At 41.5% G+C, this 15841-nt stretch overlaps 1 protein-coding gene across 1 annotated transcript in view; it reads right to left on the minus strand.

The window, feature by feature from the left end:
* The window catches only part of LOC122810120 (transcription initiation factor TFIID subunit 4-like), a 1443428-nt gene that overhangs the window by 751890 nt on the left and 675697 nt on the right, over window positions 1-15841 (minus strand). Inside the window, exon 7 of the mRNA XM_044081596.1 lies at window positions 14391-14534. Within this exon, the coding sequence (XP_043937531.1) occupies window positions 14391-14534 (144 nt within the window). The remainder of the gene's footprint in view (window positions 1-14390; window positions 14535-15841) is intronic.

Raw genomic sequence — 15841 nt, forward strand, 5'->3', positions numbered from 1 at the left:
CAAGTTAAAATTCCAATCCAGGATGTGCTGAATTCTCAGTTTCTTTATTAGTAAGCACAGATATCTGTGCTTTCTAATAAATAAACTACTTCCAAACTGCAAATTCAATATATCCTGAATTGGATTTTTTACTTAATTTACTAAGTTTAGATTTATTCGAGCAGACAGCTTTATTTATTTATTTATTTATTTATTTATTTATTTATTATAACACTTAATACCAGACCTAGGTTCATACGGTTTCAAATCTGGGGAGTATATTTGTATAGTTATTCCACTGAGAACACCTGCTGGAAAGTTCTTATAGTGCTTGGTAAGGAATGAGACACCAATCATCCACAGCATTAGGTTTAGGAATGACAGTCTGGGGTGCAGTAGTGACTCTTTTCTGCTGTGTGAAGTGGTCCACTCAAAGTGGCAGTGTGTAATAATTTCCCCTGGCTAGATGAAGAAGAGGAGGAAACCAATGCTGTCTTGGCCAAAACAGAGCCAGTAGCAAGTGCTCTGTTATTTTCTTTTTTGGCCTTTAGAAGAATTTCCAGAATGAGAAGTAATGGAGGGAAGGCATAAAGAAATTTTCCTGTCCAATGAAAGGTGACAGCATCTGTCCTCCAGTCAGAAGTGCAAAAAAGGGAAACTGTTTGTTGGTCTCTGAGGCAAACAGGCTTACCTGAGGCATCTCCCGCCAGTGAAGGATGTCCAGGAAGACATCTTTTCAGGGTCTATTCATGAGGGCCCTCCAATTTACTGCTTAATGTCATCTGCCAACACCTTGTCCTGTGATGGGATGTATATGGCTATTAGCATCATGCTTTTCTTGGTGGCAATGTCCCAGGTGGTCGGTGCCAATCTGCACAGCTGCTAAAATCTGGTTCCTCCTTGCTTATGTACCACAAGGCCATTTTGCTCTGTGAACACTCGTAGGGGGCCTGGTCTCCAGATATGAGGAAAAAACTGCAGAGCTTGTATAAGAGCTCTCATTTCTTTCATGCTGATGTGCTCCTTTAGTAGATTTAGCTGACATGTGCACTGTACTTCCTTTGTTCCTGTCCAGGCCCCCATGCCTCATCCGAAGCATCTGTGTACATTTCCCGAACTAGGGCTGAAGGATTGAAAGGGAAGTCTTGGATAGTTTCATCTGGTCCTTGTACCATTCTACATCCCACTGTGTCTAGAAGATGGGAGTGCTAGGACCAAACTGTTTTTAGTTACTACTGGATTTTCCTCATATGCAGTCTGGCAAGAGAGAGCAGTGGGACAGTTGCTGCCATGAATCTCAGGGCCTTTAGGACCTCCATGGCTGAGCTTTGGCTAAGGGAAACAACACTGCAAAAGTAACCTCTAATGTTCTGCATTTTTATCTGAGGGAAGAAGGCCTGCATCCTTTTTGTGACCAGTTTGCAACCCAGAAAAATGAGATCCTGAGCTGGTTGCAGGGAGGACTTCCTGTAGCTGATCGTGAGCACCAAATGTGAGAGGAGGTCGAGGGTGAAATGGAGCATGTGCACAAGTATCTGTGCCAAGTAAGCTTGGAGTAACAGGTCATCTAAGTAGGGAAAAATCTGGATTCCCTGGGTTCAACAGAAGGCAATCACTGGTGCCAGACACCTTGAGAAAACTCATGGGGCTACGGAAAGCCTAAAAGGCAAAACAGTAAACTGAAAGTGAAATGACCCATTACAAAATCTCAGGAATCTCCTACAAGGAGGCTGTAAAATAGTATATGGATGCAGGCATCTTTTGGATCTAGAGACATTAGAAAGGCCTGAAGCAGTATGAAAGGTAGCAGTGTGTGCAGTGAAAGCATTCTGAAGGTTGGCTCTTGTTGGAAAGTATTTAGTAAAGAGTGACCAGTATAAGTCTCTATTGCTCTTCTTCCCTTGGTATTAGGAAGAGTCTGGAGTAAAAGCCCTTCCCCATTGGGTTTTCTGTGCCTTGTACCTATAATATTCTTGTAGAATGGGTAAAAAGATGGAAGTGGTTGTGGGGAGGGGGAGGCATGCAATATAATGGGGGGGAATTCTATCCAAGACATGGCATAGCCCTTTTTACAATAGAAAGCACCCACTGGTTTGTGGTCACCTTTATGCAGGTGAAGATAGACTGGGTCAGCCTTTCTGACAGGGGTAGGGTAGGACAGGGCTAAGGATGAAAGAATTTGTGGATAGTCACAAAGATTTGCCCCCAAGGTGAGGCCTCCAAAAAGAGGAATCTCTCTGTGGTTTCTCTGTGAATCTCTTTCAGGGGACCTTCCTGTGTTTGGACTGGGTCCAGGATCCCTTCTGACAAAACAGGTGGGTTTAGTTGGGAAATTCCTCAGGTACCTAGGCATGGAGGTTAAAAGAAGCTGTTTCCAGCCCTTCATGGTTTTCCCTATCCTTACACAATTTTAAAAGGTTAGCTGGCTGTTGGCCAAACAAGAGGTTATTATCTAAAGGGGAATCCATAATTTTTGTTACAAAATCTTTGGGTATGGGTTGACTGCGCAACCATGAATACCTGCAGATGGCAGCGCCAGTAACAGCTGCACAGGAAGTGGCCTCTATAGCATCATAACTGCAGTTGATGGTGTGTCTGGCTACTTGTGCAGCCTGAATAAGTAAGGACATTTATTGCTTAGAATCCCTACCTTGTGACTCCACCAGTACCTTGTTCAACGAATTGAAGATGGATATCAAATACTTGTTCATTTGGGATTGGTAATTAACAGCCACCCAATGCCAAAGTAGAAGTGGTATAAAACTTTTTATCCCACCTATCCATAGACCTGCTATCATTGTCTGAAGGGAGAGAAGTGATATTAGGAAGAAACTTAGAAGGGTCATCAGATGGCAGAGGCAATACAGAGTGGCCCACCACAGGATTTTTAAACAAAACCTTATCGTCATAAGGAACTTTACAAAATTTGTCTACTCTTTCCGGGGCAAGAGGCTGAGTGTCACAGGCAGCAGAAACAAACTGAAAGGCACCCAAAAGAGCCTCAAGAAGAGGAGGAACTGGGGAAGGGACTGGGGTGCCTATTTACAAGAGGTTGTGGCATCTTTTCTAGAGCACTGCTTAGACTACCACTCAAAATGCTTCATCATGTTTAAAACTGTTTCTCCAAAAGAAGCTTCCTCTACAGAAAAGTCAAGAGAAATGGAATCTTCATCATCAGAAGGGACATGGGCAGAAGAATGAATTTGAGAGGAGTAGGCCAAGAATGGCAAAAATCAGAAGCCCCAAGGAAAGTGAATCCACAGCAATCATTTGAGGAATGGGGGAAGGTGCTGGGAAGAAAAAGGAGGTTTCAGGGCCAAAAAGATCTTAAGCAAACCTTGAGAAAAATTTATCCATTCCTTCTCCCTAGAAGGAGAGGTTACATGCTTAGTTTTCTGATGCTTCTTTAAGCATAACATCCACCAGAACCAAGTGCAGAGGGTTCAGATCCCTGATGTACCTCAATATGTTTACCTGGAATCTCTTGCCTAACTGGTATCAAGGGAATGCCTGCTGGACCATCAGAGATAATTCATGGTTTACTCTTCTCTGTGGATTCCTCAGTTGTAATGCCTGTGACGCCACACCAGCCTGCAGTGGGGCCTTGGAAGAGGGCATCTGAGACGGAGTTGGACATACTGCTGGTTCTGAAACCTCAGCATGTATGTTGGAATCTGAAAGAGCTGAACAAGTCTCTGGCCTTGGCCATTTATGCTTTTTCTTAAGTGATGGAGGTACACCTGAGGAAGTAAGATCTGCAATCTTGAAGTGGGCCAACTGTTTCAGATGCTTGATTTCCAGAAAAGTGCTGAGTGAGGGTAAACAGGATCGCATCATCTTATGTACAAACGATTGGCAAATGGAACATGCTTTGTAGTCATATTCCACTCCTAAAGAGAAGAGACACTTAGTATGCAAGTCCTTGCATGTGTTTTGCCTCCTGCACTCACACTCACACTTATTTCTAGTTGAGATCTAGTACCTTCTTCTTCCTCTTTCGGCTTTTCCCAGTTAGGGGTCGCCACAGCAAATCAACTGTCTGCTCATGATTGGCAGTAGAGTTTTTACAATGTCGAGTTGCCACAGAAGGGGCACACATGCATGCACTCACGCCTAAGGCCAATTTAGAGTGTCCAATTCACCTACAGCATGTCTTTGGGATGTGGGAAGAAACGGGAGCACCCGGAGGAAACCCACACGACCACAGGGAGGACATGCAGACTCCGCACAGAAGACACCCCAGCTGAGGATCGAACCAGCGAACCTCTTGCTGTGAGGCAACAATGCTAACCACTGCACCACCGTGGCCGCCCAGTTGACATCTAGTACCAGTGAGGCAAAACTCTTTACAAAGGTAAAGAAAGTTTCTCCAAAACTGCATTTACCTATATACTCATATCAACAGTACCAGCAACCAAATGCCAATCAGTCCAACAGACATGTGATCCCCATTCGGCAGCTGGCAAGATAGTCTTAGGAATTATTCTCATAAATCCACTTACATGCCCCTACACTTTTGAAATGAGATCCTGTGAAGGTGAAGCTTTGGTACCCAGGCCAGACATCAATGATGGTAACTCATTGGTTAAGAATAATGCAGCAGTGATTTTAGTCAGGATATCAGATGGTACTCCTGTGGAAGTTTGGAAGTTGGGAGGAAGAAAGTAATAAATATCTGGAAGATTTTGTTTAGCAGCATTGTAAAAGAAGGGGAACACCAACATGTTGGAAGAAAGCTGTCGTAGCTGTATTACTTGAGGATGGTAAAGACCCATCAGACCCACCATCCTATAGACCCATTTCGATTTGAAACTATGAATATAAAGTGGTTATGTCTAAACTAGCTAAAAGAATGGTAAAGGTGTTGCCAAAATTGATAGATACATATAAATGTGGCTTTGTAGAAGGGAGACAAATATTTGACCATACTAATAGAACAACTGACAATTCAGATGTAAGTAGAATGCAAGACACCACCACTGCTGGTGGTAGGTCTTGATGCAGAAAAAGCATTCAACAGAGCAAGCTGACATTTTATGAGTAGGACAATGGAAGTATTTGCATTCCTTGACAATACTAAAGTCAATTAGCAGGATATATGAAGGACTGGAGACAAGAATTAAAGTGGGAGGGCTGCTCTCTGAAAAGTTGTGTTTAAACAGAGGAACCAGGTATGGGTATCTTCCTTCCTCTTTGTTGTTTGCTTTATATTTAGAGCCACTGGTAAAGAAAATAAAGGATTCAGAAAAACAAGGATATAACTGGTATGGTCATCAAAAAAAGTTGGCTTTATTTGCAGATGATATTATTTTCTAGCCAATGAATCCAGAAAAGGACATCTCAGTGCTGTGGAACACTTTGAGACAGTTTAGAGTCTTTTCAGGATAGAAAATTAATGAAGATAAAGTAAAGGCTATAGATGTATACTATGCACCCACATATGAATTGGTCCATCAATACCCATATTTATGGTGACACCATAAGATGAAGTATTTAGGGGTATGGATTAAAAAGGTTTCTGCGCTGACAACTAAATATGAGGGAAGAGACTATACAAAAATATAAAAAAAGAGAAAGTGGAAATAAGAAGTTATGTACTTACCACAACGTTCCATCTGTGTTCTCGATCTTCATTTATCCTTGACGTATCGGACTCTGTTCCGACTTTCGGAACCAACTTGGCTGTTATAACAGCTCGAGAGAACCAAAAACTCTCAAGCTAAGTCCCTACCCAGAATGCCCCTCTCTAGATTACTTCAGATCGAGTTTGCAGCTATAAAGGAAGACAGAAAAAATAGTCCTACATCAATTGAAGAGGCTATGTCCAAGGTCAGATATGAAATAACAGATAACCAGGATGAGAGTCCGTTCCTCCAAGGAGTCTGAAGGTGGGTGGAGTGTCGAGGATAAATGAAGATCGACAACACAGATGGAAAGTTATGGAAGGTACGTAACTTCTTAATCTGATGTTGTCAATCCTCATTTATCCTTTTCATATGGGACAAAGTCCGTAGCTACCTTGTATCGTGGTAGGCCTTATGGAAGGATATTCCTGAGCACCATAGAGCCAAAGGACACACTTCTGCTGGAGACCAGGTCCAATTTGTAATGCGTGATAAAGGTATGTGGAGTAGTCCAGGTTGCTGCTGCACATATTTCATCCATGGAAGCCTTACAGTGGTAAAAAGCAGATGTGGCTATTGCCCTTGTAGAATGCGTTCTGAGTGAGGCTGGTAATTAGAGGGTTTTTTTACTGTAGATAAAGCTTATGCATTCTCTTAATCATTTAGTTAAAGTGACTTCTGAAACGGTTTACCATTGGATGGACCTGAAAAGGAAACAAACAACTGGTCCGACTGCCGTAAGTCTTTAGTTCTGCGGAGATAAAAATGCAATTGTCTGTGAACATCTATTAAGTGCAAGCAATATTCTCGCTTTTAGAGAAATTTGGGAAGAACACTGGTAAGTCAAAAGATTGAGTAATGCTAGTTTCAGATACGACTTTCGGGAGAAAGGATGGGTTGGTTCTTAGTGACACCCTGTCCTTACGAAAAATCAAATATGGAGGTTTTGAAGATAAGGCATGAATCTCTGAAATTCTTCTGTCAAGTGTAATGGCTACCAATAAAATGGTCTTCCATCAAAGAAATTTCAAGTCACAAGTAGCCACCGGCTCAAAAGGGGAATTGACCATAGAACCATAGTAAGATCTCAGGAGACAAAATAGTCTCTAATAAGGAGGTTTTTGTCTTAAAGTTCCTTTGAGAAAAACTTTACACAACTTATGTGAAATTAAGAAATACTCCTCAACACCTTTATGGAAGCTGGAAATAGCAGCAAGCTGAACTTTGATGGTAGAAGAAGCTCCCTGTTCAAAATGTGTAGCCAAAAATTGTAAAACCTTTTCAGCTGGTGCTAAAAAAGGATTAGTTCCATTATCACATGCCCAAATAGAAACTCTCTTCCATTTACTGTGGTAGAGCTTCCTAGTGGAATGCTTATGGGAAGCCAACAAAATCTTTTGAACTGGAAAGGATAGGTTATTTTGCCTGACAATCAATAGAACTGGAGTAACCAAGCTGCAAGCTTGATCTTTTTCAGAAAGGGGTAAACTAGCCCCTGAGGATGGGATGGGAGGTTTGGATCTAGGTCCAGAGTCAATGGACGTTGAAGTAGGCAAGGCCAAAGAAAGGGGAACCAAACTTGGCGAGGGCAGAATGGAGCAATGAGAATCACCTTGCTCTTCAACCTTATGGCTTTCTTGTAGTAGTAAGGAAGTAGTGGAACAGGGAGAAAAGCATAGAGTAGTCCCGAGAGCCAATCCTCAAGGACATCATCTCTCAGGGACTCTCCCTGATGGGAGACTATGGCAAAGTAGCTGCTGCACTTGTTCAGGAGTGATGCAAATAGGTCATAGCAAGCTGTCCCCAGTGATGGAAAATCTCCTTCACCACTCTGAGAATGAGAGGCACTCGAGAAGCAGGAGGATGCATCTGCTCAATTTGTACGCCATCACATTTGAGCACCCAGGACATGCATTGTTATTACAAAGCGATTGGAAGAGATTGACCATTGCCACATTCTGAGAGCTTCTCGACACAGAGGGTAAGACTTGGTTCTGCCCTGCTTATTGATGTACCAAACTAATGACATGTTGTCGGATTGAACTGCAATTGTTCCTAGAGGGTGGGCAGCTTGGAAGGCTTGCAAAGCTAAGAGCACTGCCCTCAGCTCCAAAACACTGATATACAGATTAGCCTGTATGGGGACCAAGTGCCTTGGACAGATGATGCCCCCCCATCCAATCTGGGAGGCATCTATTGTGACTGTGGCCTTGGGTTGGGGTGAAACAAATGGTCGGCCTAAAAGAATTTCCTCTGATCCCATCCACCAGGATAAGTCATTCTTGCAACGGTTGGTAATTCGGATGAGATGCATCAAGGGATGAGTGAGAATGGAACACTGGAAGGCTAAAAGCCACTGTAAAATTCTCGTGTGAAATCTCACTAGCAGAACTAATGTGATGGCTGCTGCCAAGAATCCTAGAGTCTGTAGAACAAAGAGAGCATGTACGCTGTTATTGAACAGAATAATGTCTACCTGGGATATTATCTTCCGCAATCTGTGATGAGGAAGGGAGGCTATGCAAGAGGTTGTATATTCAAGCAGGTCCCCATAAATTCCAGTTGCTGAGTTAGATTTAGTTGGGATTTGGTATGAATCATCATCATACCTAGACGAGTACAAGTGTGTAGAATAAAATCTCTTGTTTGTTCGAGTAGATGCCTGGTGGGAGAGGTAACAAGCCAGTTGTCCAAACATCCAGAATCCATGCAGTCTCATGTGAGTTGTTACTGCTGCCATACACTTGGTGAATATCCAGGGGGATGCGGGTGAGACCGAAGAGCAGAGCTCTGAACTGATAATGACTGGCTCCCAGCCAGAAGAGGAGGAACCTCCTGGAGTGCTTGTCCATTCTTAAGTAGTAGTACATATTCTGGGGATCTATACAGCATATCCAATCATATTTCCCCAAGAAGGGAATAATAGACTGAAGTGTGACCATCCAGAATTTTGTCTGCCGAACAAACTTGTTCAGAAGGCGGAGATCCAAAATTTGTCTCCAGTCCCCCGTCTTTTATGGCAACAAAAAGAACCTTGAGTAGAAACGGCATCCTATCTGGTCTGGTGGGACTTCCTGGATGACTTTTAAATTTCCAGTGCTACCTGGCCCCTCTGATTGGGTGGAACATCGGGAATTCTTCTCATTTTCAGAGAACAAAGGGAATGTAGTATCCTATGGCAATGATCCTTACCACCCAAGTATCTGTGGTTATTTGTTGCCAGGCTAGCGAGTGCAAGGATAGTCTTCCCCTGAGTACCTCCAGAGGAAGAAATTGGGCCTCCCTATACAGTACGGGTTCCCTGAGAATGAATCCCTGATTTTGAGGGCTACTTCTACTGCGAGGTCGGCATCTTCCATTATAGCTCTACCCCTTTATCCCGACAGAATCACTGCCACATGCGTCCTGGAAAGGCCTTTGGGTTTTCTTGAACCACATTTTTTCAACTTCACTGGTTCCTGGAATAGGAGCATTTGGGAGTGAAAAAATGTATGCCCACGGCAGACAAGGTCTTTCCATCCTTTTCACACCTGGCCAAGGTATCTCTGACTTTGGGACTAAAAAGGGAAGATCCATCAAACGTAGCATTGACGAAGACTTAAATGGCTCTGGAAATACACACAAGTGCATCCAGGCATGCCACCTTATAGCTACACCAGAACCCGCTGCCCCAGTCGTCCCTTTGGCTGCATGCGCAATGAGCCTCATGGACAAGTTAGAAATAGATTCCAGGATGGCAAGCTGGGAGGCTACTTTTTCCTATATCTCCTCAGACACAGCTCATGCAAGGGTATCTGAGAGCCCATTGATCAGATCTTTCTGAAGTCTGGTGAAGTGTGCCACGAAATTCAACGACCGTAAAGCAAAGGTCAAAGAAGCGTAAACCCGCTTTCCAAACCTGTCCATCACCCGGGACTGTCAGGGAGATGAAAAGAAGAACTCTGTTCTGCTAGTTCCTTCTTGGCCACTGCCACAACCACCATGGCATCTACTACTACACCCTTGGCCCAATGCAGATAGTCTTCTGGTGCTGAAAGGATTTTATCTGGTCTCCTAGAGATTGGCTCTACAGAATCAGGGGCCTTCCATGCTACTGTGAGATCAGCTTAAGATCATCAGCACACAGGGTCACCCCAGAGGTAGATGGGCGAGCACCAAAGGCTTGCAGGTACACAGACTCTTCTGAGGTGGGTCTTGGGTCTTCCAGTCACCCCTCTGCTTTAATGTTTCAACAATGTCTCCAAAGGAAATTTCTTCTGGAGGTGACCGGGGGAACCCTCCCATCATTTAAGTCCGATTCCTCCATGATGGATTCCTCCAGGGAATCAAGGCATTTCCTCTTACATGACCTCTTCTGGGGCACCTCCTCAGGAGGACATTCTGGAGAGGACTCAGAGGAAGTAAGGCCCCGTAGAGCGGTATGCTGCAACTACAATGCTCGCTGTCCGGGCGTGGAGGTTGGTGAAAGCTCTGCACAAGAGAGAATCCCAGGAAAATGCTCAGATTGGGAATGAACTGGCTTAGAATCTGCAGAGGCCAAAACCCCCCTACATGACCTGGAAGGCCAGCCCCCCAATAGGGATGGGAGCCCAGAACTGGGAAGGACAACCTACGAACCATGGTCCCACGCTGCTCCGAGAAGGCCGCCATCAAGGTCGAAGCTGAGGAAGAGCCCATGAACGACACAGTAGTGCTATAACCCTGGAAGTCCAGCAGTTCTGAGGAAGCCGAAGAACTCACAGCAGACACTGGAGCTGAAAGCATAAGAGTTTTCAGCATCGAAGCAGCCAGAAGCGGGAAAATCAGTCGTCGTCTCTAATACCTCAGTGGAGGTTAGAGAAGGAGTGTTTGGTGGACTTCTTGAAGAGAAAGTTCCATCTCCGGAAGTAAGTGAAACTTGGGAATAGGCAGAAAGACCTGTAGCTACGAAGAGCTGATCCACCAACCTCATGACGTCTACTTCTGTCAGACTCCTACAGGAAAGGACAGAAAAAGCTGAAGGGCATTCTGGCTTCTCTAAAAAGGGGGTTTGACGTTGTCCCAGAAAAGGATCTATTGAGGGGGAGTGTTTAATTCTGGGAACCTAAAAGAATCCTGGTTCCAACACTGCTGATGGCACTGTGGAAGGAACTGGTTCCAAAATTATGGTCAGCACTGAAGAAGAGAAAGTGGTATGAATAGTCGAAGCTGTGGTGGTCAGTACCAAGGGCTGTGGTGCCAGGCTGGTCACTACAGTTGGTGCCGATGAAGTTGGCTCAGTAGGTCTGGCTGTTAACTTCAGTTCCATGGAGAATGTGGGAGCTGAAAATGTAGATCCCTTGTGTGCTTGAGCCAAAGGGGAAAACAGCACCAAGATTTCTACGCTGATTGCAAGACCAGAAACATAGCATATCTTAGTTATTGTGCTAAGTGCCCTACATTTTATATAGGTATGAGTAACAGAAAGCTTAAGGATATAATCTTGGAACATCAGAGGGATATTCAAAATAAGAAAGATATGAATGCCCTTGCTAAACATGTAATGAATTTTGGTGCTGACCATACCCTTCAGCTTTCTGGTGCTAGAAAAAATTTCAGAGAATTTAAGAGGGGGGGGGATATTAGGAACAGGACAGAATGTGCTGAACAGAAATGGATTCTGTCACTGAATGTAGATAAAGAACCAAGGTTAAATGAGATTGTTTCATTAAAACCATTCTTAAAGGCAAGACCACTTAAACACTGACAATTTAAATGTTTTGTATTTTTATCAGTTTTCATTTCACATGAGCTTTTTCTTAATGTTTTTACTGATGTTGATCCAAGTTAAATTATTTGGAGACTGTTTCTTTAAAATGTTTTTAGTGATGGTGTTAACTGATTTTATGCTAGCTATTTAAACCTAGTGTGTACTTGTAAGAATCAGTATGATGAAGCAGTCTGATAGACTGCGAAAGCACTAACTGTTCTGAATTAAAGTTTTCATTTTATTTTATTTTGCCAGTCTGCCGTGTTGGATTTTGGTACTTTTGTTGTTTTTTAGCTGGATACAGAAGCTTCAATCTCACACCTGCTCTCTACATTTCCAGATTACTCGGATCAATCTTTTTCTATTCTGCCTAGTGTACAGTGAATAATCATTTTTACAAAAACTCTATCTTAAGTTTTTAACACTTTTCCTTTCTGCCACAACTTTGCTACTATCAACTCTTTCTGCTGGTATGATAGCATCCTTACTAACACCGGTCTTGGCTATTTTCTCATGGCCAGGTTTGGAGTGTCCATTCTGAGTGCCCTTTCAGTTAAAAATCCTGCTGTAAAATGCCAGCCCAAGTGCCTATTTGTGCTTTCATAAAATTAATACAGTCTATTTCTTCCAGTTTCCCTGGTTCAGCTGAAAATCTCAGGTTCGCTCTGTGCTTCATCTTCTCACTCTACTCTCTTTTTGAAACCGCTCTTCCTGAGAAGTCTCATAATCATCCAACTTTTTCTTCATTTCAACCTCTGATTTTTCAGTTTTATTAGTTCATCTGAGTAGCTGATTAAAGCTTCTTCTATTTTTCCAGCCTTTCATTACTTGAGTTGATATACTCGTTCAATGTTCCACTTTATTTTTAATCACCTTTGAGTACATTTTATTTATTTTTCCCCTAAATTACTGGAAGCAATCTCTTATACCAAAGCTGAAGTTTAACTGCTTTTTTTTTTCTAAACAGCTGCAGGATTCTTTCAAGTCAGTGTTTTCTCTTGACTTTTTCTAGCTGATTTTCTTTCAGGTTTTCTAAATTTTTTCTTCGCTGACATCCAGACAATGAGCTTACCAGCCAATAACTGAATTTTACTCAAGCTGGTAGAATTGCTAGCTATTATGTCTCAGTTTCTTTTTTCACAATGGCAGAGCTGAAATTAAGCTGCTGATCATTGTGCATCCATCTTGGAAATCACCACATGGTCTTTTTTTTACCCTGCTTCCCCAGCCTGAAGCGCATTCATCCTAAGTCACTACCTACCTTGCTCATCCATTCCACTCTCGGGGATGACAGCAAATGAGCATATCCCTGAAGCATCACAAAATCAGAATGTCCCACCTTACTTCCATGCCACCCCTCCCACAATGCAATGCATGTAAGTACACAATCCTGCCAAGGCCTCTCAGCAACTTAAACTACGTACTATTCTCAACCCTCTACCCAAATGAGTCAACTAAATAAACAAGTAATGATGTAAGATTTACTAGCAAATCACAGATTTCAAGGAACAATGGGATGGAGTCCTGACTACAATCAAGTGAAATGAATTAAATTAGTAGCAAAAGAGTTGAAGAAGACAGCCTGAAATACTGACCCCAGCATGCTCATTTCTAGAGAGGGATGTGTTGGATACATATGGCTGGCAGACAGCTCTCTTCCAGAAGGCCTGAAAGTGCATTCCATTTGCATGTAGATTTGAAAGAACAAGCCTAGTCAATGACTGCAAGTGTCTCAGGATAAGTGAAATACATATGTGTAGAAGCATACATTCACAGCAAGTGAAGTGTATTTTGCAATGAAGTGTGTCTAACAGTCAAGAGGGACAGGGCTGAAGAAACACTCAAAAATCTCAGTCCCAATCATCTATTGCAGAATGATGGAAAAGTTGCCAGTCTCTCTTCTCCTCTTCCTATGCTGGTGGAAGCCTGGGGGTGGGGTGGGTTAGGCCTATATGAGAAGCAAACTTTTATTCTCATGAAAGAAACAGCCAAAAACAACATTAAAAAAAAGTTTAACAAATCACAAACCAGGATCTTTATATTTTGGGATGCTTCTATAGTCAGCTTGATGTCTACCTAAGAAGCAATCAAATATGATTAAATGAGTATATTTACGTCAAAGCAGATAGATACTTGTGTTCCTTTTCAGGAATTCCCAGCTCACTTACCTGATAAGCAAATGACTAAATTAAAAAGATAAAACTTGCACTGAATAAATTAAAAAATGTGTCTGCATGTATACATATACACACAGATTATATATATATATATATATATATATATATATATATATGTGTATAATACACACACACACATTATATATATATATATATATATATATATATATATATATATATATATGTATAATACAAACACACATTATATATATATATATATATATATATATATATATATATATGGATCCCCTTCAGAAGCTCGAAGTTTCAAAACTTCAAATGGCCGAGGCTATAAGATCGAAGTTTTTAAACTATGAACATTTTGAATGGAGATCGCCGTACAGAATGGAATGGGAAATTTATACTTTTCCTCGCTGTAGTGCAATCTCGAAGATGGTATATTTATTTAGCAGGTAGTCTAGGTGCTGCAGCGGGGCTTGTCCCCCTTAAAAAATGTAAAAAAATTTTTTTATGTTTTCGAAGTTTCAAAACTTCGATCTTATGGTCCTGGCCACTTGAAGTTTGAAACTTTGAGTTTCTGAAGTAAATTCATATATATATATATATATATATATATATATATATATATATATATAAATATACAGATATAGATATATATATAATACACACACGTGTATATATATATATATATATATATATATATATATATATATATATTTATGGGTTTATGTCATTTTATATATAGATATATAGATATATATATATATATGTACATATATAGAGATATAGATACAAATATATATATATACATACATATATATATATATATATATATATAGAGAGAGAGAGAAAGAAAGACACAATCACATATATAGTACAATAACTATAAAGCACAAAAATATACTTATGTATTCCACTTGCCAACAAATCTTGAACCAAGGACTTCACATTTCGGGGTGTTTCTGGTGACGGACAGTTATGAGAAGCCAGTTTGATCAGAGTAGCCAAGAAATTCTTGCATTTTTTCACATTTTCTTGCATATCCTGTAAGAAAAAAGAAATGTACTAAATTTACCCAAGCATGCAATTACTAGTGGGTTGCAATCGTTTTAGTCTAACATAGAAGTCATCACCAAAAATCGCATAATTTATGAATCCCTGAGGAAAAAATACTGCATTTCTACAAGAGTTGTACAATCGTATTACTAAAACTTGGGAGTAGCATCACAGCCACAAAGTAGTTCAAGAAAGAAGAGGCTTCTACAGTGCCTGTACTACTTTTAACACCCTTAACAAAAACCTTCAGTACAAAGTGACAAGAAAAATATCAAGTCAAATGCCATATCAAAAATGGTTGCTCAAATATAAAAACCTAAACACAAGTTATTGTGTGGGGGTCAGGCAGAGAAATTAGAAAAACTTAGGTGACAGAGGGGCACAGTGGCTAGTCTTCTGCTTCACAGTACTGGATTCTCCACTTCAGTGCTCTGTGGTGTGCCTTCTGTGCAGAGTTAACATGTCCTGCCTTATGTCTGCATGGGGTTTTGCAGAGTGCCCCAGTTTCCTTCTACATTCCAAAGGCATAGCTTACATGAAATTGTAGTTCTACAGACTGCCTGTATCCATGTGTGTGTGTGTGTGTGCGTGAGTGTGCTTATTCTGCGATGGGTTGGCACTCCATTCAGATTTGGTGTCACTGCCTTGCACCCGGTGTGTAATGGGTCAGACACTGACTCCCCCTGCCATTCTGAAATAGATTAAGTGGGTTACTAAAAATGAATGGAAGAATAAATTTTATTCTACCATTTTGATCCATACCTTTACTTAGAAACCGGCAGTATGAAGCTACTGCAGTCACTAAATTTAAGAAATGCATGTAAATACATATGGAAGCTATGATGATGGGGTCCATCTTCACCTTACAATTTTGTTTTAATTGTTTGTTTGCTATGGACTCTTAGCTCTCCAACCTTCAATCCCTTCCTTGCACTACTGACTCATTCATTCAACTGACAGGAAGCAGCCATGTTACTAAATGTCATGAAAATTAAACTGCCATCCCCAGGCTGTTCTGATTCTTGATTATACCGTAACCACAGGTCCCTACCCCAATGCCTACCTTTTAATGACATTAATATAAGCGTGCCACTTACAAACTGCTACTATGTGCCCCCACTGTGGGCTGCATCCCCTTACACAAATCCCAGTCCCTCCCAGGTGACTTCTCAGAAACTGAATTAATTAGTCAAACCAAGGTCACTTCGTTCACAGTCAGAGTTTTATCCTTCTGTGCCATGGAGGTACACAATCAAAATATTCAAAAATCAAGACATAGTATCTTAAGAGCAATATCTCTCAACTTGAAGACAACT

This window comes from Protopterus annectens, chromosome 8.part1 (genome assembly GCF_019279795.1).
Source record: "Protopterus annectens isolate FY-2018-M chromosome 8.part1, PAN1.0, whole genome shotgun sequence".
In the NCBI taxonomy this organism is placed as follows: Eukaryota; Metazoa; Chordata; order Ceratodontiformes; family Protopteridae; genus Protopterus; species Protopterus annectens.